This window comes from Aedes albopictus, chromosome 1 (assembly GCF_035046485.1).
Source record: "Aedes albopictus strain Foshan chromosome 1, AalbF5, whole genome shotgun sequence".
Lineage (NCBI taxonomy): Eukaryota > Metazoa > Arthropoda > Insecta > Diptera > Culicidae > Aedes > Aedes albopictus.
The window spans coordinates 325,245,115-325,272,371 of record NC_085136.1 but is presented as its reverse complement, the minus strand read 5'-3'; the positions used below and the strand labels follow the sequence as shown (position 1 = coordinate 325,272,371).

At 44.7% G+C, this 27,257-nt stretch overlaps 1 protein-coding gene and 1 long non-coding RNA gene across 2 annotated transcripts; one reads left to right on the top strand and one right to left on the bottom strand.

Annotated features, from left to right (window-relative positions):
* Positions 1 to 1,150: 1,150 nt before the first annotated feature.
* LOC109402938 (aminopeptidase N) lies at positions 1,151 to 26,999 on the bottom strand. Its single transcript, XM_019675678.3, has 5 exons — positions 26,258 to 26,999; positions 3,614 to 3,908; positions 3,205 to 3,556; positions 1,901 to 3,146; positions 1,151 to 1,839 (listed from the first exon to the last, which is right to left on the bottom strand). The coding sequence occupies exons 1-5, from the start codon at positions 26,890 to 26,892 to the stop codon at positions 1,263 to 1,265; spliced, it is 3,105 nt and encodes a 1,034-aa protein (XP_019531223.3). The 5' UTR covers positions 26,893 to 26,999; the 3' UTR covers positions 1,151 to 1,262.
* Positions 3,916 to 5,257, top strand: LOC134285770 (uncharacterized). The gene is made up of 2 exons (XR_009996617.1): positions 3,916 to 5,094; positions 5,155 to 5,257. It is a non-coding gene; the product is annotated as an uncharacterized LOC134285770 (long non-coding RNA).
* Positions 27,000 to 27,257: the final 258 nt, after the last annotated feature.

Here is a 27,257-nt window from a genome sequence, read left to right as displayed (position 1 = left end):
CAAGAACATTGATACGCGGGAGAAATTCGTTCAGGAGCTATTCCAAAAGAATCAAGTTGTGCTGAAATCTAGGCTGAAATACTGTCCGACAGAGGTGATGACCGGGTGCACCTGAAGGTGGAAGCTTAGAATATCAATGGAGCGCCATTAGGAATGCTTTCATTGTCACTGGCGAAAATAATCTGGGTGAGCTTCGCATTCATGAAAGCAGTTGATCACATTTGACACCGCGATAGAGCGAGCGAAATCACGAGTAGCCAAAGCTGTAGCCCGTCAGAGCTATTCGGCCCTCGAGAAGGAAGTAAAACGCTTCTGTAGACGGAACAATAAAGAGTCCAGCTGGCGAAGGCGTGAAAGCCTCATACCGACGACATTCGTCTTCCCTATGATGCCTCACGTCGCCTTAGTGGGACTTAAATGAATGCTGCGTTGCCCATGAAAGATACATCAGAACTACTTTTGACCGACCCTGCTGACCAGCTGAAACGGCGGTGTCTTGTCCGACCCCACCCGGATCGTCGCAGGGGAGAAGCTCTTCGTTACAGGTGGAATGCTATCCAGGTTATGCTAGACAGTTTCTGAAAGTATTAGCTCAAGGAGTATCGCCCGGTGATGTTGCTTCAGTCAAAATGATTAGCAGACACGCGCAAGGTTCAAGTCGGCAATTTGGTAATGATGATAGCTGGTGAGAAGGACAAACGGAATCGACGGTACGAATATTTTGACGAAGAATTCAGAGAGGTTTTAAGGGAGACGAACAACGTACGCTGTAATGCTGCAGCATGGAAGCATACGGAACGTGGAAGAAGGAGGTTGAAAGATGAAAGGAGCACTTTGACGACAGCATCCAGCAGCGCAGATGCAGAAGTAGGCCTTGGCATGTGGGGTGGTAGCAGTAAAGAAGACGACTGCATTTCTCTGATTTCTTTGCCAATGAACATTTTGGATTTTTTGACAGGTAGGTACGACGATACTCTATGTCCATGAAAGACAGGAAGGAATATTTCCATTACGATAAATTTGTGGACCGACTGGGAATCGAACCGCCATCATGGTCTTGCTGAACACCCGTGTTATTATCACCTCGGCTATATAGACCCTATGGCTGGAAGTGGATTTTCCGTCATCGAAAGAACCATCTACTTCAAACTTGGACTTGATCTGAGAGCAATTTCAACTGCCACCTCAGATTCGTCAGAACTAAATATCAACACATTTTATTAAGTCATTCGAAATCTGGTAAACATTCTGCGTACCATCACTTACATGAAACTAAACGTTACGGATGCCATCAACAGGGCTAGCGTTACCTGCAACGCCGGGGCTCCGCCACCATCTTGCTTCGTGGTTGTTTCCACGTACGGCTCGGCAGTGGTGCTGTCATATGCTGGTGAGCTTGTGCTATGCTCGGTAGTTGAAGTTACTCCTTCTTCTGTTGTTGTCTTCGCGGTGGGAGTTGAGGTGGATTGGGTGGTCGTTGTTGTGGTTGATGGTGGATCGAGTGTAGTTGTTGTTCGGCGCTCTGGAGTGGTCGTGCTGGTAGGTTCCTCAGTAGTGGTGGTGGTAGTTGTGGTCGTCGTAGATGGAGCTGCCGTGGATGTTGGGTAGCGGAGTTCTAGCCAATCTTCTATGTCTTTTCCCTTGGAGCGAATCCACTGCAGGTTTTCGCTGGATTGTTCTAGGGCGCGTAGAATGTCTGTGTCACGCAGTAGGTTATCTTCGGAAAGCTTTTCGATCAAGTCTTGGAACAGGGAATTTAACTCCACATCAACGATGTACTTGGATAAACCTGTTATGGCGGATCCTATGGCGCGTCCACCAAAGTTGCCCTTATTGTACCTGAAAACGTTCGTTGAAATACATTGTACCTGTGAATACTATACACCAAAAGAATACTTACAGTTCATTAATCTTCTTGATGTTGTTCATGAAAAATCGAAGTGCTATCTCCGTCCCCTTTCTACTGTTCCTGTAGACAGATGAGAAGACTCGTTCTCGTTCCTGACCAAAGTAGTTCGTACCGCTGGTTTCATTAGCGATCGAGGTGTTCAAGAACATCTCCTTTAGTTCTACCTTCTCCGTACATCCGAGGGCATAGATCAGATCGGTTCGGAAGGCCTGATCTTTCGACGTTTGCATTCTATTCCAAACTGCCAGGAACACGTCTTCGCTGGCGTTTACCAAACCTGCGCAGTAAATGGAACTTCGAAGATCTGGATCCACTTGCAAATTGCTAGGCCCTACCGATTCCAGCAGAATTTCCGAAGCCTTGTTTAGGCAGCTTTGTGAACCCATCGCGCAAGCCCACATCGATACGATTTCTCTGGTCTGTCTGGCAAAGAGATCATCGCTGGGTTGCGTTACCAGACCAAGTTCCGAGAATACCGGGTTGATCGAAGTCAACAAGTATCTCTTCAGATATTCCATCTTTGGTGAACCAGCAAACAGTCTCGTCAATACCAGGAGATTACTATTGGCAGCGTACCATGGAACATAGTCACGTTCCCTAACGAGGTATGCAATCAGTCTAAGAGCCGTATCGTAACCCAGTCGACCGGAACGTGCAAAATTCAGTACATCGTCAACCAACTGTGCTCTGTTCATATTGTGAATGGCAGTTGGATCTCTCATCAGCTGTTCGATGATCAGATTCCACAGTCGTTCGTCGTAGTTGACTCGATAATAGCCCGTTTGTTGCTTGTTGAAAATGATCCAATCCGTTGCAGACCATCCTTCGGCTGCCAGGATTGTGCTGTTGGTGAGAAGCCACCTGGTGTCGGTGGTTGTGTTGAAGTTGGGATTCTTGGTTGTGGCGAAGTTGTAGGGGATGATCCAGGAAGCTTCCGTGGTATCCATGATCTTGAGCATGTAGCGTTCCTGGATCAGCGACACTCGTAGATCTGTTCCTCTGGATACGGTTATGACTGGGTATCCACTTTTCTCGGTCCACGACTTGAGAATATCCAATGCCGTGATGGATGATGGGACGGTGACTTCCGTGGCGTTGTTCAGAGCCTGCTGGATAGCGTTGGCAAAGTCTTCCGGATAAGCACCTTGGAATGCTTTGGCTCGTAGGTAGTTGATCAACGCTCGACGGAATGTTTCCGGGCCAAAGGCGTGCTGGAACATGCGCATCATGGAACCACCTGTCGAGAAAGAGAATGTCATGAGTGATAAGTTCAGTACAAAAACATCTAGGTCTACCTTTATCGTAAGCAATGTTGTCGAACACATTAGCTATCTCCGACTGCGTATTTACGTAGAACGTCATTGGTCGAGACGACCCCAATGAATCCAAATCGAAAGCGTTCTGCATCTTCTGAATAGAATACGTTTCCCGAATGCGGAGCTCTGGGAAGGCCATGTCCGAGGCCAGATATTCAAAGTATCGAGCAAAGCCTTCCTTCATCCAGAGGTAACTCCACCAGGCCGGGGATACCATGTTGCCGAAAAACTGGTGACCATATTCGTGCCCCACCACGGTGGCAATTTCGTGCTTCTGTCTCATGGGGGATGATCGACTGTCGTAGAAGAACTTCTCCTCCTTGTAGGTCACCTGAAAGAGATCATCCAATCATCTATCCAACTCTATAAACCCGGTTGTAGAACCTACCAATCCGTAATTCTCCATCGCGCCGGCGGCAAAATCCGGCACGGCCACCTGGTAGATTTTCGGCAGGGCGAAGTCCGTCTCCAGGTAGGACTCCAGCACCTTGAGGATCTTGTACCCGGCTTCCAAAATGAAGTCCCCTTCTCCGTTGCGGATGGCATTGTACCGCGCAAATACGCCCTGCCGGGGATACTGTACGGCCGATACGGCCACGAAATCGCTCACAATAACTCCCAGCAGATAGGGCTGCATGACGGGCGTATCTTCGAATATGGTGCGCGTGTAACCGGCGATGGGCCTGTGCGATGGAGATAGCACGAGGGAGAAGGGGTGGATTGATGTGAGCATAGGTATTTGGTCAATTCTAGTGATAAACTTTCTGTTTTGCGCTATTTGAGCGAAGGGGTTTGGCTGCTAGATAAGAGGTGCAGAGCCAGCGGGAGAATAATTGTTGCTGGCAATGTTTACTGCTTTGATGAGTGTGTAAATCAAGCATCATCAAGTGTCTATAATCGCCTTATCAGCACTTGACGGTTATGGTAGTAAAAGGTTGTAGATGAAGTTGTTTGGCATGTTTGACGGTCATATGATCACATTGGATTTGGATTTTCAGTTAATTGCGTCATGAAAATACATAGAGAGCGAATAAGCAACAACATCAATTGAAAGCAATAAAGAGCTAGTTGAGAGCTGTGAAGGCCAATGATGAGTGACAGGGTTAGTTGAAATGCGATACCAAGGTTTTTATATAATGGAAGGTTAAGCAGGTCGTTTAGTTTGTGGGGAAAAGCAGAGGAAGCCAAATTTCAAAGGAATTTGCTGAGGGGGGGGTGTTTGTTTTCAGAATTTCTCACGGTGAAAAAATAATGGCCGCTCAGCCAGTTTTGACATCTAAGACTACCTTAGAATATGTAAATACCTTGTGCGATACAGGGTGATAGAGAGAGAGAGAGCAAAGCAGAGCGATGATAAGCGATACAAAGCACCGGAATGAGCCTCTGCACGAATCTGGCGAACTGCTCACTCCCACAGAAAACTTGAAAACAGTTCGCACAGTAAAAGTCAAATATGACTTTTACTGTGCGCGCTGTTTTCAAATTTTCTGTGGGAGTGAGCAGGACAGGGCAAATTCGTGCAGAGGCTCATGCAAAGGAAGCGATAGAGTGCAACGAGAAGGTAGAAAAGCAATTATTAGAGATAGGGAGCGATATAGAGTGATGGGAAGAAATAAAGAACAACAGAGAGCTTCACAGAGCAATGAAGTGTGAAAAAATACGGACAGAAAAAGTGATTGTGATCGATGTAGAATCATATTGACGGAACAACTCTGATGAAAGGCTCTAAATACGATGAAGTGTGAAATATATTGATAGGAAGCAGCACAGAGTAAAGGAATAGAAGAAGAAGCATCTAATGCACCCTTATAAGGATGATATCGATCGATGTACAGCGCAAGAGATCGATATAGAGTGATTGAGATGCGAGTACATGAGTGCATATTAACTCAAAACCAAATTATGAAAGAGACACATTATCTTTTGTAGGACAAGTACACTACTGCTGGAGCGATGGAAAGCGACAACAAGAGACATACATCGATAGAGATCAAAGGATAACGAGCAATAAAGAGCCGAAGTAATAAATGAATCAATCAGAAGTTTTTCTGCCCTTCTGTTGGGGTGTTTCAATTAGCAGGTGCGTCTTTGTTTTCGTGTTGAGCCCAGGGTCGGCACGCTCACCTATCGAAGCTCGCAGGCAAGGATCTCTCACCCTTGGCAATAGGGCAATAAGGGCTACACAATATTCATAAATTATGGACCCTGGTAATCGAGGATGGAATGGGTTACACTCACTTGTTTTTTTCTCAGCTCAGAAGCATGTTATCACAATATAGAGTATGAAGGATTGTTATTTTGTAGTTTTATCTAAAAGTTTGCTTCTTACACTACCTGGCCAGTGGCCAGGTGGCAAATGCTGAATGAACGGGGAACATTCGTGGATGGAAACCACTAGCGTAGTTCTGGACCGAATTTGCGTTCCACTGAACTGTAGACTGCAGAGTTTTAAAGTTGATGGGTCTGCTCTTCTTCTTTAAGCTGCAGGTGCATCCTTTGAAGGCTAAGGACACTGAGTCTAGTTGATCTAACCTCAACTTCGTGTGAAACTTTACGTGAAGCACATAAGTATTTCCTTTTAGAGCTTCTCTTCTGGTTTGCATCTCATGCGGTTTACTCCGACTATCACTTTTCTTCAACTTGTCTTAAAAAAGCTTGTCTTTCTATTAACTTTGGACCACTTTTTTCTGGAATGAAGTCTTTGTTGAAAGTTGACGATCCTATTCTTTCTAAGCAAGTTCATTTCTCTGAATGATCGTAGGGAGCATCCATGTAGTACATCACGCTAAAATTGGAAACTTTTAACTTGCTCTTCCCCTTCGTAAGGGCTTTTTTCTTTACTTTTTTTTATACTTCAACCACTTATCCTAATTTTCAGCTCTTTTGTGTACTAGGGCACTGCGTGAGCGTTTCCAATTAGCAGCTGCACTTACACTTTGTACACCCAAGTAACACAATTTGTTACATAACAGTTTAAAATTAACATTTAGCACTTATTCAGTAGTATTTTTCCTGTTATATTTACCTAATATCGAACACCTGTATAATCAAAACAGCGCAAAAAATGGCGGCTTATAGAACATCTTGCGAGTTATATAAGATGAATTCTAAAACATTTATCCTACTTAAAATTATGTCCGCGGTACCTTCAATTCTACACTTAAATAGTTATTTGTTATAATTAAGTAATTTGTCAGCAATAAAAACAAGTGAAATTTCTAAATAATACAATCGAATTAATTAGTTATAATGTGGTTGCGTGCAAGTTATATAGCTTAGAGAAAACGTTTATGTTTCATACACTTTGCATGTGTTGAAATTAGGCTATTCGAAAGTGATATAACTCGCTGGTAGCATGTTTATAACAAACTAAATACGAGAATGAATGTGATGCGGCATAGATAAAATAAAAGCAAAACAAAATTTGTATTTATAAATACATTTAAATTATTCCACACGAAAATAATATCGTCATGAGATGGACTCGATATTTTTTCTCAAACTATTCAGATAAATAATTCTGAAATGGGATTTATTCAGTGGTGGCAGTGATGTTTTACCTGCGGTTCAAACTTTATGGTGAAACATCTGCTTCTACTCGATCATAAATCAAGCGCCACTCAATGTGGTGAAAAAAACGCATCATGAATCAACTTAAACGTAGGGTTTTGCAATGATTTCTTCTGAATCTACGTGAGGAAGCAATATGGCTGATTTTTCGAAAGGCTCACAGTGCCGTTCAAAATATTATATACCTATACAGTTTGATATGAAACTACGACACAAAGTGATTTTTGGAGTGTTTTTGTTTACGTGTAACAGCCTGTCCAAGTTACCTGAATTGCCCTACCGGTATAAAGATTTGAATAAGTAAATTATAACAGTACAACAGTAACAGTAGTTTTATTTAAAAAAATGCAAACCTCTGAAAACAATAACATTAATATATGTTTGACCGTTACTGTAAACTGAAATTTTTTTTCTGAAGAATACGAAAATTTGTATAGGCTTGGAGTTGAAATTATGTTGAAACTACATTTAAGTTGCATCTTGGCAACTACCTAACAATATATTGTAGATGATGTCTTATTAACGTTTATAATATGAAAAGATAACATATCTTCAACACACGCGCATAAAACTTTTTGTATTGTTTTACAAGAATCATTGCAACAATTAAAAAACTCAATTATAACTTATTCTTTGGTGAGCCTTGAACTGTCAAATGTCAATAATCGCGATGTTGGCTTTGTTTACAGTGACAATTCTCTGCAGTTTTTGAGATTATTTGCGAGATGCATTTCGTACATTAATTGAATATTAATCCGGCCATGCCTTCGGAACAATCCGCGATTAGATGGTTCGTGAGTAAATACTGGGTAGGAAAAGTTGAACAATTTGGCTGGAATAAGTGACGGTATAGGTGACGAAATTGTGCATGGGATCCCTTCGATACGGTTCCGGCGTATTCCACATTTACGGGCGATGATTATTTGCAATTCCGCAGTCATCTTCAATCCTCAGCTGAAAATTAAATGATTAAAGTGGCCGGCAGAACCCTGAGGTGTGGAAAAGAGCCGCAGGAAGGATGACAAAGAAGCTGAAGAATTCACGATATAGGCGACCTGCATTATTGCTATAGCGCGGTGCTGCTAAGAGGTATTCCATTGGATTTCCTGCGGTAACGTAACAGTGACTGGAAATCGTGTTGTGGTGCGAAGGTCACAGACAAGTTCAAACCGCCATTCTAGCCTTGTGGCGGACCAAACTGCTTAAGACAGCCTTTGCTATGGATGCCGCTGATACTATCTGGGAAGGGTTTTCTGTTGTATGAAGAGCAATCTGTAATTATGTGACATGCGGGATCGAGTGATTTATCAAATGATCGATGTTCAAGTAATGTTATAAAATTGTAAAATCAATCAATTTCATACATGATGAAGTCGACAAACGAAACAAATTGTATTTTTTGTTGTTTGTTATTCGCCAACATAATGAGAGCTTGATTACAACATAAGATGTTTTCTGAAACATATATAAAACATTTATAATACATGTTTCGGAATTTTTATTTGTAAAGATGTTTTCTGTGTTACTGTGTTACGCTGCAGCGCATAAACGTAGTCTGTTATAATTCTACTATATCGAACTGTTTGCCTTTGCGCTGCTGTCACTTTTCCACCGTGTCCATGGTAGAATGATGAACACGAGGATTATGATGTGTAGCTCTTGTTCCTTTTTCCAGTCCTATTGGGGGCTCATTATGAGTTGCCGTTAGCCGATATCCAAGTTTCCGGGTCCGTTAGAGCGTTTGCTCAGAAGAGGCCCAGGTAACAATTTGATGCTGTACAAACGTTTTTCCAACTATTTTAAATCAGCCTTCATTTGAACGAAAGCTGAGCAAAACAGGTACAATCCTTTATTCAGTTCCTAAACATCAAATTTTGGTGATTTCATTCAACCTTTAGCTGATTTGAGGTTCATTGGAAGGCTGATTTAAGGCTTAACATATGCTTAATCAGTAATCAATTAAATTTATTAATTTGTGTAAACAGATCAGGCTAAGGCCGGGGTGGCCTCTGCTGTACATAGTAGCCGTCTCCATTCCACTCGGTCCATGGCTGTTTGTCTCCAGTTCCGCACTCTGCGTAGGGACCGCAGATCGTCCTCCACTTGGTCGACCCACCTAACTCGCTGCGCTCCACGTCTTCTTGTACCGGTCGGATGACTCTCGAGAACCATTTTAGTCGGGTTGCTATCCGACATCCTGATGACGTGACCCGCCCACCGTAGCCTCCCGATTTTCGCGGTATGGACGATGGTTGGTTCTCTCAGCAGCTGATGCAGCTCGTGGTTCATTCGCCTTCTCCAAGTCCCGTCTTCCATCTGCACTCCGCCGTAGATGGTACGCAACACCTTCCGTTCGAAAACTCCAAGGGCGCGTTGGTCCTCTGCACGTAGGGTCCATGTTTCGTGCCCATAGAGGACGACCGGTCTAATCAACGTTTTGTAGATGGTTAACTTCGTGTTACGCCGAACTTTATTCGATTCTACAGTTCTGCGGAGTCTAAAGTAGGCACGATTTCCTGCCACAATGCGCCTCTGAATTTCTCTGCTGGTGTAGTTGTCGGCGGTCACAAGTGAGCCCAAGTACATGACTTCTTCAACCGCCTCGATTTCATCACCGTCGATATAAATTCGGTGATATTCCTCCCTGGAGCCCTTTGCCATCATGTACTTTGTCTTCGACACATTAATGACTAATCCGATTCGCCTGGTTTCACTCTTTAGTTGAATGTGCGTTTCCGACATCGTCTCAAATTTGCGAGCTATAATATCATTATCATCAGCGAAACCAAGCAGCTGAACGGACTTCGTGAAAATCATTCCAGTCGTGTTTATCCTCGCTCTCCTTATTACACCTTCCAACGCAATGTTGAACAGTAAGCACGAAAGACCATCACCATGCCGTAACCTCCTGCGAGATTCGAAGGGTGTCGAGAGTGTCCCTGATACTCGAACTACGCACATCACGCGGTCCATCGTCGCCTTGATCAATCGTATCAGTTTATCCGGGAATTCGTATTCGTGCATAATCTGCCATAGCTGTTCTTGATCGATTGTATCATACGCCGATTTGAAATCGATGAACAAGTGATGTGTGGGCACATTGTATTCGCGGCATTTCTGCAACACCTGGCGGATGGTGAACATCTGATCCGTTGTAGCGCGTTCACCCATGAATCCAGCCTGATATTGGAATTGAACTCGGACCTCCTGATTTATAGTCACCCACCTTTGCACCTACACCACACACACACTTATACATATCCTCGGAAACAAGAGCATTACATGTTGTGTCTGAATAGTCAAGAACATAAGTTGAACTAAGTCTGTATTGAGGCTGAAGAAACAATTTGGACTGCACGAAAACCATACTTGGGCCAGCTTCCAAAAATTATTTGATTAAAAGTTGAACAACAGATGATTAATTCTGAATGTCGGTGTATGTTTTGAAGCTGGTTACCCAGATGAATAATATTCTATTCAAGCCATCTATGTATTGCTGATCAAAGAGGCAGAAGATCATGCGGATGTCAGAGTGTTAATTTGAAATGGTTATTTTTAGCAGAGGGTTCACGCATTGGTGCATGGATGCCAGACGTGAAGTGATACATTGTTTGTTGAATATCGCGTGGTAGTATAACTTCTAGGCGTTATATGGTAGATTGATACACAAGCGACACGAATGCACCCTGGTGTCAAGTGTCGAAAATAAACAAACAAACAACATTGATACACAAACCTCTTTTGATACAGGTTATTTTTATGCTTGTTAATGCCTTGAACCCTCTCGTCGTTTTCTTTTCCAAGCAGATATCGAAATTTCAGTATTTTTACTCGCCAGTTTGATGGAAATAATTGAAAGTGCAAATGGAAGAAGAACGAAAAATTATTAGTGCGCTTTTAGCTGCTGGTGCGGTTTGAAAGAGCATTTTGAAAAAGGAAAGTAAACTTCGATTTAAACGTGAAGAGATTGTGTAGGACCGTTAGCAACAAATGATCTACTGCCACTAGAGCATTTTGAACGCAAAAATGGAAGGAAATCTTGGCGCTCTCATTCGAAGAGATGGTGAGATCTGACTGACCGATATTTCTTGTACATCATATGATCATACATCATTTGAATTCGCTATTTTCACCCTCATATCATCTATCCCAAGTTGTTACAGCTATAGACGCTTTCTAAGTAAGTGATAGGACTTTGGAGCGATTTATTCAATTCCGCTTGGCCAGGTGTGTGGAGATGAGTGGATCTATGTTATTATAGATAGTGGCAAAATTGGCAATAGCAATGAATATACTCATCTTTGCAACTCTCTTCGTGATTTGTGCAAGTGTACGAATGATTGACGTCAAATAAATAAATAAATATGTGTGTATAAGAATATGTCATAATGACTGTAACTATGGAAACGGCCGGGGCTGCAAAACGGTGAGTCGATAAGGAGAGCATCCAATATAGCTCTGGTCCTCACAAGTTCCTACCTCATGCTTCCACGGGTCAAGCGATGACAAAGACCGCCAGCTAAGAGTTGTGTGCTTAGCTGGTAGTGCAGCCTGGGCACTGTTGTCCTTTTGACTTCAGCTAGATTGAGGAGGTACGATTCGAGTGTCTGTTCACCAAGGAGGTGCGGCTCAAACAGCGTCTGTTCTGGCATCCAGCGGCTGAGTAAGAAACGCTGCACCACGCCCAGCTAGATCCAAGGTGGTAGCCCCATCAGCGTGGTCGTCCCAGTGTTGGTTGGGACGTTAAACAGAACTGGCACGATGGCCCTCCGGCGAGACAGGAGTGTTGGCGTAGGCCCAATAAGCCACCCGTAAAAATCCCCATTGCGAATAACATAGGAGAAAATACGACTCGATACAATCGGCAAAGACCCACGCGACGAAATAAGGACTACGATTGGAAACTTGGAACATGGAATTGCAAGTCACTAGGTTTCGCAGGATGTCATACGATAATCTACGATGAACTACATCCCCGCAACTTCGACATCGTGGCGTTGCAGGAACTTTGTTGGACTGGACAGAAAGTGTGGAAAAGCGGGCATCGAGCGGCTACCTTCTACCAAAGCTGTGGCACCACCAATGAACTGGGAACAGGATTTATAGTGTTGGGCAAGATGCGACAACGTGTGATCGGGTGGCAGCCGATCAACGCAAGGATGTGCATGTTGAGAGTTAAGGGCCGTTTCTTCAACTACAGCATCATCAACGTCCACTGCCCACACAAAGGGAGACCCGATGACGAGAAAGAAGCGTTCTACGCGCAGTTAGAGCAAACATACGATGGTTGCTCGCCGCGTGACGTGAAAATCGTTGTCGGCGACATGAACGCGCAGGTAGGAAGGGAGGAAATGTACAGACCGGTAATCGGGCGAAACAGCCTGCATGCCGTATCGAATGATAACGGCCAGCGATGCGTAAACTTTGCAGCCTCCCGTGGTATGGTAGTCCGAAGCACCTTCTTCCCCCGCAAAGATATCCACAAAGCCACCTGGAGATCACCCGACCATCAAACAGAAAACCAAATCGACCACGTTCTAATCGACGGTAAATTCTTCTCGGATATAACCAATGTCCGCACATACCGCAGTGCGAATATAGATTCGGATCACTACTTAGTCGCTGTATGCATGCGCTCAAAACTTTCGACAGTTATCACCACGCGTCGAAGTCGAACGCCGCGGCTCAACATCGAGCAACTTCGTAACGTAGAAGTGGCTCAAGACTACGCGCAGCAGTTAGCAGTGGCCCTACCAACGGAAGAGCAGCTTGGCGCAGCTACACTTGAAGATGGCTGGAGGGACATCCGATCCGCCATAGGTAGTACCTCGGCTACAGCACAATTCTTCGCGACTCCGAATCACAGAAACGACTGATACGACGGCGACTTTGAACAGTTGAAAAACGAGAAGAATGCAGCATGGGCGAGAATGCTGCAACACCGTACGAGAGCGAATGAGGCACGTTACAAACAGGCGCGGAACAGGCAGAACTCAGTCTTCCGGATGAAGAAGCGCCAGCAGGAAGAACGAGATCGCGAAGCGATGGAAGAGCTGTACCGCGCTAAGGACACACGAAAGTTCTACGAGAAGCTGAACCGCTCGCGCAGAGGCTTTGTGCCACAAGCCGACATGTGCCGAGATAATCACGGGAATATTCTCACGAGCGAGCGTGAGGTGGTCGAGAGGTGGCGGCAGCATTACGATGAGCACCTCAATGGCGACGTTGCAAGTACCGAAGGTGGCGTGGTAACAGGCGGAGAGGGATGAACCACGAGCTCGCTGCACTTTATGGCGAACCCAGCATCCAGAAGGTAGCCAAAGCCGGAAGGATACGGTGGGCAGGACATGTTGCAAGAATGCCGGACAACAACCCTGCAAAGTTGGTGTTTGCTAACCATCCGGTTGGTACAAGAAGGCGTGGAGCGCAGAGAGCACGATGGGCGGACCAGGTGGAGCGTGATCTGGCGAGTGTTGGGCGTGACCGACGTTGGAGAGCTGCAGCTGCAAATCGAGTATTATGGCGGCAAATTGTTGATTCAGTATTATCATGAATTTGATGTTAACTAAATAAATGAATGAATGTGGTAACAGATCTAGGAGCAGGCTTGACAAAAACTCACTCGCGAGAAAATGAGGAAGCGATTTTGGCGTTTTTCTGAGGAGTTAAAATAAAACTCAGAAATCACAACGCAAATCCTCAACAGCACCGAGCGCGAGCTTGCCGCGCAGCGAGGAGTTCGTCCAACACTCATAATTGCTTGTTGTGTTTCTCACGTCCACTCACACTCAAAAAGCTCTCGCGAGTTCCACTCCCATACAAAGCAAGACTCTCGAGGCGAAAATCGCACTCAAAAACCCGAAATAATCATCGGCTCTTTTTTTGTTCCCCTCTTCCTCGCTCAGTTTTTATTGCCTCTCTGTTTGGGGTTCGTTCGCTCCCTCGCGACGAGGCAAAAGCAAAACACCGCTCTAGAGCATGTTGCAAAACTCTTTTGATTTCGAGGAGGATTATCAAGCCTGTCTAGGAGTATGTGCACAGGACGAAATACTTCCGGCCCCTGACCTTCAAGAGATTGAGGAGGAGGTTGACCGGTTGAAAAACAACAAAGCCGCTGGAGCAGATCAACTACCAAGCGAGCTTCTAAAATACGGTGGAGAAGCACTGGTGAGAGCACTACACTGGGTCATTACCAAGATTTGGGAGGAGGAAGTATTACCGGAAGAATGGATGGAAGGTATCGTGTGTCCCATCTACAAAAAGGGCGACAAGTTGGATTGCGGGAACTACCGCGCGATCACACTACTGAGCGCTGCCTACAAGATACTCTCTCAAATTTTATGCCGCCGTCTATCACCGATTGCAAGAGAGTTCGTGGGGCAATATCAGGCTGGATTTATGGGTGAACGCGCTACAACGGACCAGATGTTCGCCATCCGCCAGGTGTTGCAGAAATGCCGCGAATACAACGTGCCCACTTGTTCATCGATTTCAAATCAGCGTATGATACAATCGATCGAGAACAGCAATGGCAGATTATGCACGAATACGGATTCCCGGATAAACTGATACGGTTGATCAAGGCGACGATGGATCGAGTGATGTGCGTAGTTCGAGTATCAGGGACACTCTCGAGTCCCTTCGAAACTCGCAGAGGGTTACGGCAAGGTGATGGTCTTTCGTGCTTGCTGTTCAACATTGCGCTTTGGAGGGTGTAATAAGAAGAGCGGGGATAAACACGAGTGGGACGATTTTCACGAAGTCCGTTCAGCTGCTTGGTTTCGCTGATGATATTGATATTATTGCTCGTAAATTTGAGACGATGGCGGAAACGTACATCCGACTAAAGAGTGAAGCCGGGCGAATCGGATTAGTCATTAATGTGTCGAAAACAAAGTACATGATGGCAAAGGGCTCCAGGGAGGAATCACCGCGCCCGCCACCCCGAATTCATATCGACGGTTATGAAATCGAGGCGGTTGAAGAATTCGTATACTTGGGCTCACTGGTGACCGCCGACAACGACACCAGCAGAGAAATTCAGAGGCGCATTGTGGCAGGAAATCGTTCTTACTTTGGACTCCGCAGAACTCTACGATCGAATAAAGTTCGCCGTAACACGAAGTTAACCATCTACAAAACGCTGATTAGACCGGTCGTCCTCTATGGGCACGAAACATGGACCCTACGTGCAGAGGACCAACGCGCCCTTGGAGTTTTCGAACGGAAGGGTTTGCGTACCATCTACGGCGGAGTGTAGATGGAAGACGGGACTTGGAGAAGGCGAATGAACCACGAGCTGCATCAGCTGCTGAGAGAACCAACCATCGTCCATACCGCGAAAATCGGGAGGCTACGGTGGGCGGGTCACGTCATCAGGATGTCGGATAGCGACCCGACTAAAATGGTTCTCGAGAGTCATCCGACCGGTACAAGAAGACGTGGAGCGCAGCGAGCTAGGTGGGTCGACCAAGTGGAGGACGATCTGCGGACCCTACGCAGAGTGCGGAACTGGAGACAAACAGCCATGGACCGAGTGGAATGGAGGCGGCTACTATGTACAGCAGAGGCCACCCCGGCCTTAGCCTGACCGGTAAGGTAAGTAAATGGAAACGACGGCCAGGGACGTTTATAGGAAGAGCAATGGAATATTGCAGGGGAGTTTTAGGGGGGCTGAAAGGGGTTCTGGGGTGTACCTGCAGGTTTCAGGGGCGTTCAAGGGGGTCTGAGGGTCGTTTCAGGGGGCTCAAGAAGGGAAAATGGTTCCTGGGGGCCTCAGAGGCGTCAGAGGGTCCAAGGGAGTTCCAGGAGGGTTCCTAGAGGTTTCCTTTTTGACTTTCTCGTACACTAAGTGTACTGGAAAGGCTATATGTTCACTCCAAAAATGACTTTTTGATAGAAAGCTCGGAGGGTCGAGTCACATATACCAATCGACTCAGCTCGACGAATTGAGGTGATGTTTGTGTGTATGTATGTGTGTATGTGTGTGTGTGTGTATGTGTGTATGTGTGTGGACAAAAAAACTCACATCACTTTTTGGCAGTAAACCTCAACCGATTTTAATGACCGACGGTTCATTCGACGCGGAATCTGGTCTCATTGTTTCCTATTGAAAATGGTTCGGATCGGTCCAGCCATTCCGGAGTTATGGTCATTTAGGTGTTCCGGACTGGTACCCCTGGAAGGGGCCAGATATGAAAATGCACCGAACCCATACATGTGAGATTATGACAACCCTAGGACCAGCCGATTGCATTCTGAGTGAGCTCTCTTATTTCTCTTGCTTTACCATCAGTTTTCTCTTACCTGAATTCCCATTAGAGATTAAAACGATTGGTCAGTACTCAGTCAGAAGTGCAAAGGACCGGTCCTGTTGCGATACGCTGCTTTCGAATAAAATTGTTGAATTCAAAGTTCCGTATTCACCGTTAAGTATTATTCCGAAAAATCCAATTCCCAATACGGTTTCGCGATTGCTCTAGTAAAAGGTCGATAAAATTGGGGGCTCGTCCGGGAATTGGATATCGCGAGTGTCGGATATAATAATTGGAGTGGAAAGTGTTAAAGAACCATCTATACCGTAGCGTGCATCGGCACCTAGATGTGGCTATATAGTGTTCCACAAGAACTGCGAGAACAATAGTTCGGAACGAACAATAGCACGTACTTTTCGATATTGGTTTGTGATCCTCTAAAGCTCGATCGAGTGTGGACAAAAGTGCTATGGATAACCCTCACGGAAACTACTCCTTCCCACCACCACACCCCCCGAGTATGGCAAATCCACCAGCTATGAACATCCAGCAAGACAATACGTTTGCTCGATTACTAGACCAGCTGAATTTCTCTAATATGACGATGGCAAGCCTCTCTCAACAAGTTGGCGAAATGCGTGCTGAGTTGCAGTCGTTGAGGGCCGACAATACACGCTTGTCGAACGAACTCCGTATGAGTCGCACGTATGCTGCGCCGCCGGTGGCAAGTACCCCTAACCGCAACCGCAATGCGCGGAATGATAACGAAGATCTCGGTGCCCCGGGTAATGAAAGTGAACATGAGGACCATGATGGTGTTTCCGTTTGTGGTAGTGCACTAAGCTATGTCGGAGGAAATGATAGAGATGAAGGTGAAAACGGTTTTGGTGATGGTGGAGAATACGCAAGAGTTCGGCGGAGGCATGATGTTGCCAGTGGTGAAAGAAGGCAACCGGTCGGAGAGCAGTTTCTAACGGTTACGGAAGTGGAATCAGCCTTTTACGAGTTCAGTGGCACAGAAGTGTATTCCGTCGAAAAGTGGATTGACGATTTCGATGAAATGGCCGACTCCATAGGGCTAACCAATCTACGACGATTTGTGCTAGCGAAGAAAAAATTGACTGGTTTGGCGAAGTTATCTTTGGGAACTGTGAGTCATATCACCAATTGGGACATGTTGAAAGTGTATTTGCGGGAAGAGTTTCGGAAGAAAGAAAACAGTGCGATCATTCATGAAACTTTACGCGCGCGGAAGAGAAAAGTTGGTGAGAATGTGTTGGAGTACTTTTTGGTCATGCGTGAGATAGGAGCCAAGGCGAACTTGGACATAGATGCCATTATTACGCATACTGTTAACGGCATTAACGACAACGGACCAGATAAGACCTTGCTATATGGTGCGAGAACCATGGAGGAATTTCGAGAGAAGTTGCGCTTGTATCAAGGTTTAAAGGATTCCAAGTATGGTAGAGATGTCAGACAACATAATCAGCCGGTTGAAGAAAAATCTTCTAGTTATCGGAACACGAACAGCAGGAACTCCAGCTCTAGGTCTGCGGGTACCAAGGCCGCCGCTCCAAGAAGCACAATTTGCTACCGATGTGGGTTAGAGGGACACATTGCCAAAGACTGTTCAAAGAAACCGCCTCAGGGCACTGTTAATATTTGCCACTCTTTGCCGGTGCCAATGCGGGGAAGTTTCATGGAAGTGAAGATTAACACGGTCCCAGTGAAAGCATTTTTCGATTCGGGATCGGATGTTTCGTTGCTGCGCGCGGACTGGAAAAACAAGCTGGGCTTGGTGGTGAACACGAAGGAGAAGAAAAAATTGACGACCCTCAACGGTTCGGTGTGGACATTAGGAACGAGTTGCTTAGAGGTGGAAGTGGAAAATGTGATTCTGCAAATAGTGTTCGATATCCTCGAGGCTAAGGATATGCCTCAGTCAGTGTTACTCGGAAGAAATCTGCTTCTCCACGGAGACGTGAACGTTACAGTCGACGGTGCAAAGTTTCAACCGAAGGATGAACATTTCGCTATGAGGATTATGGTGGAAAACGAAGTCGACGAAAAATTAGTGCACATTCAGAATTCGGATGTTCGTGATGAAGTTAAAAGAGCGATAAACAGCTATTCGCCGCAACATGTAGTGAACACAAAAGTGAACCTCAAGATCGTATTGAAAGACGAATCTCCCATACACCAGCTACCCCGGAGATTGGCCCCCTTGGAGAAGGATATTGTTCAAACACAAGTCGATCAATGGTTGGAGCAGGGTATAATACGTCCTAGCACTTCGGAGTTCACTAGTCCGATAGTGTTGGTACACAAGAAGGATGGGTCCCGACGTCTTTGTGTTGACTATCGCCGTCTCAACAAAGTTATAGTGCGTGATCATTTCCCCATCCCGCTAATTGAAGACATCATCGACGAACTACATTCGGCTAAAGTTTTCACAACGTTGGACTTGGAGAACGGTTTTTTCCACGTTCCAGTGAACGAAGAAAGTGTGAAGTATACTGCATTCGTCACCCCTTTTGGGCAATTCGAGTTTCTAAAAACTCCGTTTGGGTTGTCCACATCCCCCACTGTTTTTCAAAGATTCATCAACGACGTGTTTCGGGATTTGATTCGGGATAAAATTGTTGTGATCTACATTGACGACCTACTAATCTTCGCCGAGAACGAAGAAGAAGGTTTGCGTCGACTGAAGCTGGTGCTCGATGTTGCTGCGAAGAATGGACTACGAATCAAGTGGAGAAAATGCCAGTTTCTGCAGCCGAACATTGAATATCTCGGATACGAAATCAACGAAGGAGAAATCCGCCCAACGCCAGGAAAAACTGAAGCAGTGATGAAGTTTCCAGAACCCAGATGCTATCGTGAGGTTCAACAGTTTCTCGGACTTACTGGCTATTTTCGGAAATTCGTTGAGGGATACTCCGTCATAGCGAAACCCCTTACGGATTTACTGAAAAAGGATGCAATTTTCGTGTTTGGACCTGAACAGCGTGCTGCAATGGAGACGTTGAAATCAGCATTGTGCTCTAGACCCGCCCTGAGTTTATACCACCCAAATGCGTTGACGGAGCTGCACACCGATGCTAGTCGAGTTGGATTCGGCGCCATCCTATTACAAAAACTCCCGGGTGAACTTACTTTTCATCCTGTGTACTTCTACAGTAAGAAAACCTCCTCAGCAAAGGCAAACTATCCAAGCTACGAACTTGAGGTTCTTGCTATTGTGGCGGCTTTGAAGAAGTTTAGGGTGTACCTCTTAGGAATTCCCTTCAAAATTGTTACCGACTGCGCTGCCTTTAAGATGACAATGGAGAAGAAGGAAATTGCTCCGAGAATTGCTGGGTGGGCGTTATTGCTGCAGGAATTTGAATATATCTTGGAGCATCGACCTGGAACAAAAATGAGACACGTCGACGCGCTGAGTCGTAACCCAACTGTGCTCCTGCTGCAAGCCAACGTGATTGAAATGATTAAAGCGAGACAAAGAAATGACGAAAATCTTGGGGCAATCATCAAAGCGCTTGATGTCGGAAGCTATGGAGATTTCTTCACGGATCACGGAATTCTGTATAAGAATTGCAACGGAGGGAAGCTGTTGGTGATCCCCAGTGGAATGCACAATACTGTTATCAGAAGTGTACACGAACAAGGACATTTTGGGCCGAAGAAAATGAGCGAACTGATCATGCGAGAGTATTGGATCGACGGCTTAGCAACGAAATTGGAGAAACATGTCGCAAGCTGCATTCCGTGTATTCTGGCTTCGCGAAAAATGGGCAAAAAGGAAGGTTTCTTGCACCCTATTCCAAAGGATGAGGTGCCACTTTCTACATACCACATCGACCACCTCGGACCGCTTACGGCGTCGGGGAAGCAATATCGGTACATTTTGTCAATCATAGATGCATTTAGCAAGTATGTTTGGCTATATCCGGTAAAGACAACGACAACTGACGAAGTGTTGAAGAAGATGGAAGTTCAGAAATGCATATTTGGAAACCCTAAACGCATCATCTCCGATAGAGGATCAGCGTTCACCTCAACAGCTTTTGAAAATTACTGCGCTGAAGAAGGCATTGAGCATCTGCTAATCACGACCGGCGTTCCACGCGGTAACGGGCAGGTGGAAAGGATCCACGGCGTTGTTGTACCAGCATTAGCGAAGCTATCCATCGACAACCCAGAACTTTGGTATCGTCGTGTAGGGGACTTACAACGATTCTTAAACAACAGCTTACAAAGAAGCACCGGCCGAACTCCATTTGAAGTATTGTTTGGTACCAAAATGCGATCGCCAGAAGATGTGAAACTTGCCGAGACGGTCGAGCAGGAATGGATAGAATTGTTCGAAGAAGCCAGAGAGCAGTGCCGAATCGACGCCAGAAACAACATCGAACGGGCTCAACAAGGTATGAAGAAACAGTTCGACCGCCATCGGAAGGATGCCATTGGTTATGAGGTTGGTGACCTCGTTGCCATCAGTCGGACTCAATTTGGGTCTCATTTGAAGTTCGCGCCGAAGTTTTTTGGACCGTATCGAGTAACTAAGAAGAAGAGGAACGAGCGTTACGATGTGGAAAAAATCGGAGTACACGAGGGACCCAACCGTACATCAACATGTGCGGAATTTATGAAGCGATTCGTACCATTGGACGGAGAAGACGACATTACCGACGATGAAGTTCCTGACGAAGACGGGCCGTCACCATCCGGGCCGGATGGTGGTCAGGTGGGCCGATTGTGAGATTATGACAACCCTAGGACCAGCCGATTGCATTCTGAGTGAGCTCTCTTATTTCTCTTGCTTTACCATCAGTTTTCTCTTACCTGAATTCCCATTAGAGATTAAAACGATTGGTCAGTACTCAGTCAGAAGTGCAAAGGACCGGTCCTGTTGCGATACGCTGCTTTCGAATAAAATTGTTGAATTCAAAGTTCCGTATTCACCGTTAAGTATTATTCCGAAAAATCCAATTCCCAATACGGTTTCGCGATTGCTCTAGTAAAAGGTCGATATACATACGACACATCAAACTGCGGCACTTTCGATAACTTGATGAACGCTTATCAAAAAAATAGTCTCAGATCATATCTAAACCGGTAGTGTTCCGGAACCGGTTCCGGATGTCCCGCCGGAATTGGCCGAAATATAATAGTTAACCAAACCCATGCTTGCGACACAGCGAAGCGCGGCTTTTTTGATAACCTAATGAGAGGTGGCAAGAAAATAGTCTCAGACCATATCTGAACCGGTAGTGTTCCGGAACCGGTTCCGGGTGTTCCACCGGAAGTGGCCCAATATAATAGTGACTCAAACCCATGCATGCGACACATCATATCACACCTTTTCCAATAAGCTGATGACGGGTTATTAAGAAAGTAGGATCAGACCACATTGGGGTCTGTCGGTAGTATCCCGGATCCAATTCCGGGTGACCCGCCGGAATTGGCCAAATATAAAAGTGAACCAAAGCCATGCATGCGACACATCAAAGAGCGGCTTTTTTGATAACCTAATTAACGGTTGGCAAGAAAATAGTCTCAGACCGTATCTGAACCGGTAGTGTTCCGTAACCGGTTCCTTGTGTCCCTCCAGAAGTGGCCACATGCAGAAGTGAACTAAACCCAATAATACGACACATCAAATCACGGCTTTTTGAATAACCTGATGGCTAGTAATCGACCTAGCCAACACGAGGTCTTATATGATGTAGAACAGGATGCTGTTGGCTGGGAAGGAAGTAGGCTAAGACCACATTAGGGATCTAATTTAAGGTAACATGGTGAATGTGTTACGGAAACGATTCCGGGTGTCCCGCCGGAAATGGTCAAATGTACAAGAAAACCAATACATGCGATATATCAAATGGTTTATTAGGTTACCTGATGAACGGATTGCAAGAAAATAGTTCAGACCATATTTGGGATAACAGGTCGATCCTGGGAACCGATTTTGGGTGTCTCGTCGTAAGTGGTCAAATATAAAAGTCAGAACCTATGCACGCGGCACATCAAATCGAGGCTTTTTCAATAGCCCAATAAACAGTTGGCCAGCAAAAAGTCTCAGGCCATATTTGAGAGAACCGGTAGTGTTCCAGAACTGGTAACGAGTGTCCCGCCAGAAGTGGTAAAATATAGAAGGGAACCAAACCATAGCGGTTTTTTTGATAATCTGATGAACGGTCAGCAAGAAAATAGTCGCACGTCACATCTAAGACTAGTACATAGTAGTGTTCCGGAATCGGTTGCGGGTGTTCCACCAGAAGTAATTAAATAGAGAAGTGAAGCAAAATCATGCATGCGACACATAAAATCGCGGCTTTTCAATTACTTATCAAAGGGTTAGCAAGAAAATAGCCTCAGATCACATTAGAAAACAACCGGTAGTGATTCGAAATGGGTTCCGAGTGTCCCGCCGGTATTGCTCAAATGTCCATGCATTCAACACATTAATTCGCGGCTTTTTAGATAACCTGATGAACAGACAAGAAAACAGTCTGAGACCATATTTGGGACAATTAATGGTGTCATGGAATGAGTTTCATGTTTTCCACCGGAAGTGGTCAAACGTAAAATTGATCCAAACTCATGCATGCGGCATATCAGCGGAATCATGAAAGTGAACAAAATCAATGTTAGCGATAAATCAAATCGTGGATTTTTTTTAGCCTGATGAATGTTAGGTAAGATAAAAAGTTCAGAAATTATCGAAGTCTTCATATATGCGAGAGATCAAAGCGATCTCATCAAATCACACCGTTTCAGATTCCTACGTTGTAAATATATAGTAGGATTGATCAACCATTAATCTGTGATTTTGACTAAAGTTAAGGTAGTCAAGTAGTCCACTGAGAGGTCTGATATTTGTCAGTTTTGTTTTGTCGTTGAACATAACATCGGAATGTGTGCCATCAATAAGTTTCCCAAATCTATGATGGCTATGTGAAAATTATTGCTTTTCTATATAAAGTGTCCTCTGGATTCAGGAACACTTCGGCTAACGTCGATGGAAAGATCATTAGTACATATTCGACGAGAAAGGCACTATCACCACTAGGTGGATTAATCTAGGTTTTTCTTTTCTTTATGGCTCGACGTGCCCAATGGAACTTAGTCTGCCTTACTTCAACTTAGTGTTCTCTGAGCACTTCCGCAGTTATTAATTGAAGGGCTTTCTTTGCCTGCCAGTGCATGAATTTGTATATTGTGAGGCAAGTACAATGAATGATACACTATGCCCAGGAAGCCGAGAAAATTTTCCCGACCAGAACGGGAATGGAACCCGCCGTCTCCGGATTGGCAATCCGTAGCTTTAACCACTAGGCTAACTGGAGACCCCTAGAGGTGTCAGTGGCGTTTCAGGGGCTCTCAAAGACGTTTAGAGTGTTCAAAGATATCTAGGTGAAGATCTTAGAGGCATTTCAAGGGGGCTACTTATGGTACCAGGAGGTCTCACGGGCGGTATAAGGAGTTTTTCAGGCGATTTCACGGGGGTTCTTGGGGCGTTTCTTGGGACCCCATAGAGTCTCAGGGGCGTTCCAGGGGGTCCCCAGAGGGACGCAGGAGGGTCTCAAGGGCGCACAGGAGGTCTCGAAGGCGTTTCTGGGGTTTCAGGGGCGTTTTTTGGGTCTCGGAGATATTTCAGGGGGTTCCTGGAGGTCTCAGGAGCGTTCGGGGCAGTTCCAGAGGATCTCAGGACCGCTTTATGCTATCAAAATGCTCCTGACATCCCCGCAATCTCTTCATAATACCCCTGAACGCCCTATAACTCCTGAGATCCCTCCAGAAAAACATCCCTTGAAACCCCTTAAAACGCCCCTAAAATGCCTCCATAATCCCATTGAAAAGCCGTGAAAATCATCGTAATCAACTGTAACGGCTTGTTCACAAATGCCATAACGCTGGAGGGGGTGGGTGGGTGTTCTTGATGGAGGTACAGTCCGAACAAAAAAAAATCGTCTCATACAAACAGTGTTACGAAGGGGTGGGTGGGTGTCAAAATAGGCCAACTTTGGCGTTGATATTTGTGAATGAACCCTAAAAATCTTCAGGAATATTCTGAAACCCCCTGGATGCGTCTCTGAAATGCTATCAAACGCCCTCTAAACCCACACCGAGGCTTCTGAAACCCCTGAAATTCTTTGAAAACTCTTGAAAATCCCTGATACCCCTTGAATCGCTCTTAAAGCGCCTTGAAACGTCCCTGAAACCCCCGCAATACTAATGAAGCGCTAACGAAACCTGTCGAACGCCCCTAAAAAGCTTCTAAAATCCCCCGAAACTACCCCCTGAAACGCCCCTGAATCCCCTTGGAAACCCCTTTTTTTAGGTTCTGTACGAACGTTCTGGAACCCCCTTGGCCCCATTTCAAATGCCCGGAAGCAAAACCTGTTCTCGTGGCTCTAGTTTCCTTATGACTTAACTTACGACTCAATTTCCCCTTTTTATACCGTTTTTAATTCATGCACATTTTTAATTTCTGCAACCCTGGCCAATGATATAAAAAGGGGTTCCAGTGTTTGTACTTCCTTAAAATGATTCTTGAGAATGCTACGAATAATGAAAACCACTGTAGTCACCACGAATGATACAAAGGTGGAACGAAAGAGAGAAAGAAAGAGAGGATACAGGGTAAGATGGTGTGCGAAAAGAATGCGAAAGTTGTGTGCTATAAAAACTGGGAGAAGGGGAGATAAAACAAAAAAGTGGATGGAGCAAAGCGCTGCAAGAAAAAAGAAACATAAATAGAAATATTCCATTTTTGCAGAAACCATTTTTTTGTGAAATTTTGTTCAAAAATGGTTTCTGCAAAAACCAAAAACATTTTCCACCACAAAAAAATCAGAAGATACCTTGACCCATACTCTACATGTGCACGAAAACCGATTTTGAAAATATTGCTTTGTTATTTAATAAAAAAAAATCAAAAACCAAAAAGTGAGGAAATGCTTCTAGTTTCACCTTAAATGTAAAATCTATAGAAATCGGAAAAAAATACTTAACTAAACTAAAATGTAATGGCAAGCGCAAGAATACGTAAAAAAAGAAAAATATATTTCAGTAGGAAATGAAAAAGACGTAAAAACAGAAAACAGACATGAAAGTTAAAAAAAATTGTAATGGGCACCACACCATCAGGGAAACAATATAGATGTGAGAAAATGCTTCTGCCTCTGAAAGCAAAACTTCTTGAAGAAACTTCCCAACAAACATTTTTGCTGTACAAGAGTGGAACAAACTACTGTTAAGCAAACTTCAATTTAGGACACTTTTTGCTGTGATTGGGCTGTCGATTCGCTTGTGAAGCAACCGGCTCATTTTTGCACGCATTCTATATACAACAGGTATTTCAGCCATACAAAAGAAGATCAATCTGTGTATTGCAATGATAAATCAGTTGCAGTTACGTAGTAAGTGGCGACGGTTTCTTTATTTCCGTAGGCAGTTTGTAGTTTATCTAGGAGGAAACCAATGATATTGAGGAAGTTGATGTGTAGGAAGATTACAGACATGTAAGACATATTAAATTTTTGTTTCAGAAACATTATAATTTGAAATAAATTTCCAACTTTGAAGCTGTCAGTTCGACAACTGAAAAAACTGTATTCGCCCTAGAAGTTACGTCAACAAAACTGTTATTCAGCTAATTATGTTACTTGGGCTGCATTTTATGTTCAATGAAAGCTTGTATAAAAGGTGAATAAACCATTGTACCCCACATTTCTTCCTTAGAAATACATTTCTGGATCTTCAAAAAAAAAAAAAAACAAAATGAAAGGAGCAAAAAAAGCGGAAAAAATGGAATAATGTGGACTTTAGTCCAAACGCTAGTCGCACCCGGCTATTTTTGGCATTTTATGCGATAGTATATCAATTATGAAATGGGCCATCTGGCAAATAGACAAAGACTATACTGATTGATGTGGTGTTTTCAATCGATGACATTGCACGATTTGGATAAAACACTCCTGCTGATAAGAGATGACAGTTGGTGGAACGATGTGAAACCGTTGAAAATTCATTGTTAATAGTAGCGCTGTTGTGTGAGACAATTGAACACAAACTGAACTGCAATATTGGTTCTTGAAGCCCAATAAGCCTTGAGACATTTGATGAAGGCTTCTCTCGTATCTAACGACTAAAAGTAGACGCATTGATCGGTAACCACCCTTAACGTATGTACATACCCTTGTCCGGCTTCCTTCGGTAGATTGTTCGACAGCACCGAATAGTTCGATCCATGAATCACCGTCAGTCCGATCGGAGCTCGAATTCCCGGTTCATCGTAGCATGGGAAAGCATGCCGGGCATCCGTCGAGGAAAACTGTGTCGTGGCCAGCCACCTGGTTTTCCCTTCGTCATCCACGTAGGACGACCGATAGAACCCAGCGTTGTCCTCCCGAAGTTCTCCGTAGTATTCAAACTCCAGAAAATAGGTCCCATTGAGGATCACTCCCGGCGTCGAAACCGTCACAAACTCCCGATTCGGATCCAGCACGAAACTGGAATTATCATCCAGTAGCACCCGATCCGTCCCATTCGTCAGCGTGGACCACAGTTTCACGTGGGTGATTGTGGTTTTTCGGTAGTGCACCGTAATACTGCTGTTGCCTTCGTCCTTCACCACCAGCTCGATCTTCACTTTGCCGTCGAAGCGAAACTGTCGCGCACTGCCGTCCTCGTGGACGTACGTGGTCAACTCGAGGTCGTACCGTACCGGGTAGCTGTTGTTCGGCAGACGGTAGTTATCACCGTCCAGCTGGGCGCTGACCGAGCACGCCAAACAGAGCACCGCAAGCGCTGCCGGAGCCAATTTATCCATCCTAGCCGTTCTGCGGTCTTTTGAATACTAATCAACAAATGGGGAGCTAGTCGATAAATTGTTCAAAGGAAACAAAAATCGGCTTGTAGCAGCAGCAGGTACCTTCTCCCAACAATCGATGCGTTATCTCATTTTTGCTGCTGTGTTGATTTTGTCGTTGCTATTTTGAAGAGTTATGGCAGGGATTCCCAATTTTTGTTGTGTACTTTTTTCGTGAAGGTTGTTGCTCTTGACAAAGAAAGTAAATTCTAGTAGATTAAAAAAACTAAAACTTTTATTTTCATTTCTCATGTACAAATATTTGTTTAAACACAGTGAAGTTTACAGAAAAAAAATACAGTCGAGTCTCTTACTAAACGAATTCC

Coding starts and splice junctions, on each gene's coding strand:
- LOC109402938 (XM_019675678.3), bottom strand. CDS start 26,892: ATGGATAAATTGGCTCCGGCAGCGCTTGCGGTGCTCTGTTTGGCGTGC. Junction 3,909..26,257: donor CCGAAGGAAGCCGGACAAGG/GTATGTACATAC, acceptor TCCATCGCACAG/GCCCATCGCCGGTTACACGC. Junction 1,840..1,900: donor ATCAAGAAGATTAATGAACT/GTAAGTATTCTT, acceptor GAACGTTTTCAG/GTACAATAAGGGCAACTTTG.